The sequence below is a fragment of the Arachis ipaensis genome, chromosome B10, assembly GCF_000816755.2.
Source record: "Arachis ipaensis cultivar K30076 chromosome B10, Araip1.1, whole genome shotgun sequence".
Classification (NCBI taxonomy): Eukaryota; Viridiplantae; Streptophyta; class Magnoliopsida; order Fabales; family Fabaceae; genus Arachis; species Arachis ipaensis.
Genome location: NC_029794.2, coordinates 56,933,369 through 56,938,257, shown reverse-complemented (window position 1 = coordinate 56,938,257; position 4,889 = coordinate 56,933,369). Strand labels below are relative to the sequence as shown.

The 4,889-nt window shown below is 38.3% G+C and overlaps 1 protein-coding gene across 1 annotated transcript; it reads right to left on the bottom strand.

Annotated features, from left to right (window-relative positions):
• On the bottom strand, nt 2,402-4,670 carry LOC107620648 (uroporphyrinogen decarboxylase 1, chloroplastic-like). The gene is made up of 7 exons (XM_016322780.1): nt 4,558-4,670; nt 4,282-4,338; nt 3,987-4,028; nt 3,853-3,896; nt 3,414-3,556; nt 3,045-3,329; nt 2,402-2,521 (listed from the first exon to the last, which is right to left on the bottom strand). The coding sequence occupies exons 1-7, from the start codon at nt 4,668-4,670 to the stop codon at nt 2,402-2,404; spliced, it is 804 nt and encodes a 267-aa protein (XP_016178266.1).

The following is a 4,889-nucleotide window of genomic DNA, read 5'->3' as shown; positions in this document are numbered from 1 at the left end:
TTTTTTAGCTAATAAATATTTTAGAACTGCATGGTCTGAGTACACTACCACCTTAGTACCAAGTAAATAGGCTCGGAATTTATCCAGAGCAAAAACAATAGCAAGAAGCTCTTTTTCAGTAGTAGTGTAATTAGACTGAGCAGCGTCTAAGGTCTTGGACGCATAAGCAATTACGAAAGGATCCTTACCTTCGCGCTGAGCCATCGCCGCTCCTACTGCATGGTTGGAGGCATCACACATAATTTCAAATGGCTGGCTCCAGTCTGGTCCTCTCACAATCGGAGCTTGAGTCAAGGTGATCTTCAGCTTATCAAACGCTTGCATGCAATCCTCACTGAACTCGAACTCAATATCTTTCTGTAGCAGTCTGGATAAAGGTAATGCTACCTTACTGAAGTCCTTAATGAATCTCCTGTAAAAACCTACATGGCCAAGGAACGAACAGACTTCCCTCACGGAGGAGGGGTAAGGTAAACTAGAAATGACATCTACCTTTGCTGGATCTACAGAAATACCAGTTTTGGAGACAACATGTCCTAGAACAATCCCTTGTTTTACCATAAAATGACACTTTTCAAAATTCAATACAAGGTTTGAACTAACACACCTGTCTAATACTCTAGCTAAACTATCCAAGCAGAGGTCAAATGAATCACCATATGCGCTAAAATCATCCATAAATACTTCCATACAGTTCTCAATAAGATCTGAGAAAATACTCATCATGCATCTTTGGAAAGTAGCAGGTGCATTACATAAGCCAAAAGGCATTCTTTTGTATGCATACATTCCAAAGGGACATGTAAAAGTATTATTTTCCTAATCTTCAGGAGCTATATGAATTTGAAAGTAACCTGTATAACCATCTAAAAAATAGTAATGGGATTTACCTGATAGGCAATCAAGCATCTGATCAATAAATGGCAAGGGGTAATGATCCTTGCAAGTTGCTTGGTTGAGACGCCTATAGTCAATGCAAACCCTCCATGAATTCTGCACTCTAGTTGTCAGGAGCTCTCCATGCTCATTCTTTACTGTTGTGACTCCAAACTTCTTGGGCACCACTTGTACTGGACTGACCCATTCACTGTCTGAGATGGGGTAAATGATATCTGCTTCAAGTAGCCTGGTCACTTCTTTCTTGACAACTTCTAAGATGGTGGGATTCAATCTTCTTTGGGGTTGACGGACAGGCTTTGATTCCTTTTCTAAATATATTCTGTGCTCACAAACTTGAGGGCTAATGCCTACTATATCCGCCAAGCTCCACCCAATTACTTTCTTGTGCTTTCTCAGCACACTGAGCAGTTGCTCTTCCTGTTGGGAAGTGAGTTCCCTTGCAATGATAACTGGGAACTTCTGATTATCCTCAAGGTAAGCATACTTGAGGTATGGAGGAATGGGTTTTAATTCCAATTTCTGCTCATGGCTAGGCTCTGGATCATCCGGGACTAGTGATAATGGCAAAATGTCCTCATTGTGTTCAGAGGGTGTCCCCACACACTACAACAAATAAGGATTTTTGCAACGGTAAAAAATCATTGCCGTAGATTGAAAAACCATTCCAGAAACTTTAGGCAACACTTTGGCAACGGTTTTTGACCTGTGGTATATGCGGCCGTTACCAATGCTCAAAGGCAACGGTTTTTTACCTAAGGCAACGGTAACAAAAAAACCGTTGCCAAAGTTACTGGTATAGACAACGGTTTTGACAATAATTTTTAAAGAACGGTTTAAAACCGTTACTAGATAGGCAACGGTTTAAAACCGTTCTCTTTCATGACGTAACGGTTTAAAACCATAACTGGATAGGCAACGGTTTTAAACTGTTGTAGTTTTATTATTCACTATGCCAACGGTTTTAAAGCGTTGCCATTAGTGTCATTTTTTGGCAATGGTTTTAATACCATTGCCATTTTTTAGTTGTCTTTGACAAAGGTTTTAACACCATTGCCTTTTGTTACTTTTGACAATAGTTTTTTTTAATATAATTCTTTATTTACAAGAATTTTCTCATGAATGAAATTAGTTCCAACTTTTTTTTAATTTAGCGTTAATAAATAACTTAAACTATTTGAATGAAATTACTAAAGAAAACTAATTGAACATTTACCATCAAATTTGACTTACAAAAATTGTTGTAAGATCCACAATCACATTATATATCATTGCAAAATAACATAATACTAATCTAGGTCATAACTACTTTTATTTATATCATCATCATTTTTCAAAATACCATAATACTATAACCTAAGGGTGGCAATTTTTTCATTTTTCTTCAACAAAGTTGGTGTGGTAACTTAGCTTGAGTGGACTCTCTTGGCTTCAATGGCAACTGCTCCACATAAAGAACTAGAAAGAATCTTAAATCTGCTCTTCCATTTGCCATATCCACAGTTCAGTCCAGCCCAATAACATCAACTCCAGTATCTTTCATACGCTCAAGAAGGCCACCATTTCCATTTATATAAAGAACAATCGGTGTCTCAGGGTATCTTTTCTTGACCAAATCTATAATCTGGATGTTTAGAAATCAGTACATGGCAAAAGAGGAAAAAATATGGAACAATAGCATCTTGCGCCCAAAGTTCAATTCGAAAATATTTTATGCTTTATAAATTATGATGATGCACTAACAGCAACATAGTTTCAACTAAATAAAAAAGTTTGAAGGTGTAGCCTCTGATTTGGACTTTCTCTCCAAAATTCAGAAGACCAAGATCAACATCCAGTGAGCTTATTTACCACTCGATGCTTACAAATTACAAGCTCTTAGCTCATCTTATTATTTACCAACCAAATGACAATCATGAAAGCTTGGAACAAAACAATAATTTACATAAAACAAAACCTGTAATCATTGCAAACCTTTGAAAGCGACACATGGTTTATCTAATTCAAAGATTCAACTAAACAAATAAGCAAAAGTTAAAATACATACACTTAATCTTGCTATGACATGGATCCCAAATAGAACAGTTTGAAAAATTAGAATATAATTTCAATAAGATGAAAATAAATGGGAACTATTTCTACATTACCTCTTTGATATAAGACTTTGACCAGCGTTCCCGCATATCAGGTGGTAGTTGTCCACCCCATGAATCAAATATTTGTATGCAGTGAGTCCCATACTCCACTTGAAAAACAACATAATCTGCTATTGCTTGCCCCAAATGAGAGAGCAGAGTCCGCAATAAATGTGGTGCTGTATGGCACATACTCTTAATGGTTGTATAGGTGCGTGTTGTACCCCCTTCTACTATATATGTTGCTATTGTCCAAGGTGCTCCCATGAAACCTAAAACGGAAGCATCACCACCAACCTAAGTAAAAAGCAATAAGTAAGGAAAACGGCTCCTTTAAAGGATAGCCATGATATATAGAAGCGGTAATGCAACTAGGTTTACCTCCTTGCGTAGTTTCTTGAGTGAATCTCCAATAAAACTGAGCTTTTCCAGGTCAATTGGATGCAGAGCCTTTAGTCCCTCCTCAGAGTGTATTGGGGACTGAATAACAGGTTCTCCTCTGGCAGCCTTCACCAGCAGAGGATCTGAAGACAAAATCACCACAAAAATCATGAATTTCTGTTGCTTAAATGAAAAAGACTCAAAAATACCTGAATTACCCTCTCCTAGAACCCTATAACAATTTGCACCACTATCTAAAATAACAAATTTGTTAAAACTGAATGCTATTAGGAACCAGCAATGTTACCTTTATCATCACACAGATAAAGTAGCTACATTACCACTTCAAAAAATAAATGAACTGAAAGAAATATAAAAAAGAAAAAGAAGTTAAATTGAACAAAATGAAGAGCATAATGAGAAGGAAAAACTGTGGTACCGGAAGAAGAGGCAGAGCAAGTGACTGAGAAGTGCGGTTTTGGGTTGAAAGGGAGTGAAAGTGTAGCATTTAAGGAATTAGAATGTGGAAACAAAGTAAAAAAAAAAAGAACAAATTAAGGTTGCAATTTGTACCTGAAAGGAGCTTTTGAAGAGTAGCACAAGCTTCCTTCCACGCTGGCCTTTCAAGGATACAAACTTATTTAAATTAGGATGTTTCAATTACAAACACAACATGGAAACCAATTATTGTCCTATGCAAGAATTTAGCCATATACTCGACCATTAAAAAAACTTCTCATCATCAGATTGCACAAGCAGCGTTAGATTCAAAGGAAAAAAATGCCCAAATTATTGTCCTATGCAATGAATATGAAAGTAAAAGAACTAAACCACAATGTCAAGCTACTAATAATAATGAATAACTGACCTTTGCCAATGATCAGACCAAGCTGCTTCAAGGTAAGTGTAAGTCCATTTTGGTGAAATTGAGCATGAGGGCAATTGGAATCAAAACAAAATCAGAGCAGCATTGCCTGAGAACCAGTTACATACTAAATCAATCTTAAAATCAAAATAAAATCACAACACCATTTCCAAATAAAATCAATATTAAAATCAAAAATACATCAGAACAGCATTATACCAAATCAACATTAAAATCAATATTAGGCGATAGCAAAGTAACTCGCAAGGTAAAGCTCACCAGGACAATGGCGATCCAGACGCCAACGGCGGCACACAGCTCAACGGCGATGGCGAACCCAACCCCGCCAGCGACGGCTTGGCAGCAACAGAGGCAACCTCCTCCTTCCTCATCGTGTTTCTCTCTCTGCGCGAACCTTTTCTCTCTCTCTTCGAGCTCCTCAATGGCGGCAGTGATGGGAGGTGCGACGGCGATGACGAGCTCGACGGTCAGGACCTTCAGCGGCGGTGATGGAGTCCTCGACGATGGTGGCTACTTCTCCTCTCTCGCGCGCACTCTTCTCCGTCTCCACGGAACGGCGGCGACAGGCGGGCAGGGCGTAGAACGGCGCG

Coding starts and splice junctions, on each gene's coding strand:
- LOC107620648 (XM_016322780.1), bottom strand. CDS start 4,670: ATGAGGAAGGAGGAGGTTGCCTCTGTTGCTGCCAAGCCGTCGCTGGCG. Junction 4,339..4,557: donor TCTGGATCGCCATTGTCCTG/GTGAGCTTTACC, acceptor CTCATGCTCAAT/TTCACCAAAATGGACTTACA. Junction 3,897..3,986: donor TCTTCAAAAGCTCCTTTCAG/GTACAAATTGCA, acceptor ACTCCCTTTCAA/CCCAAAACCGCACTTCTCAG.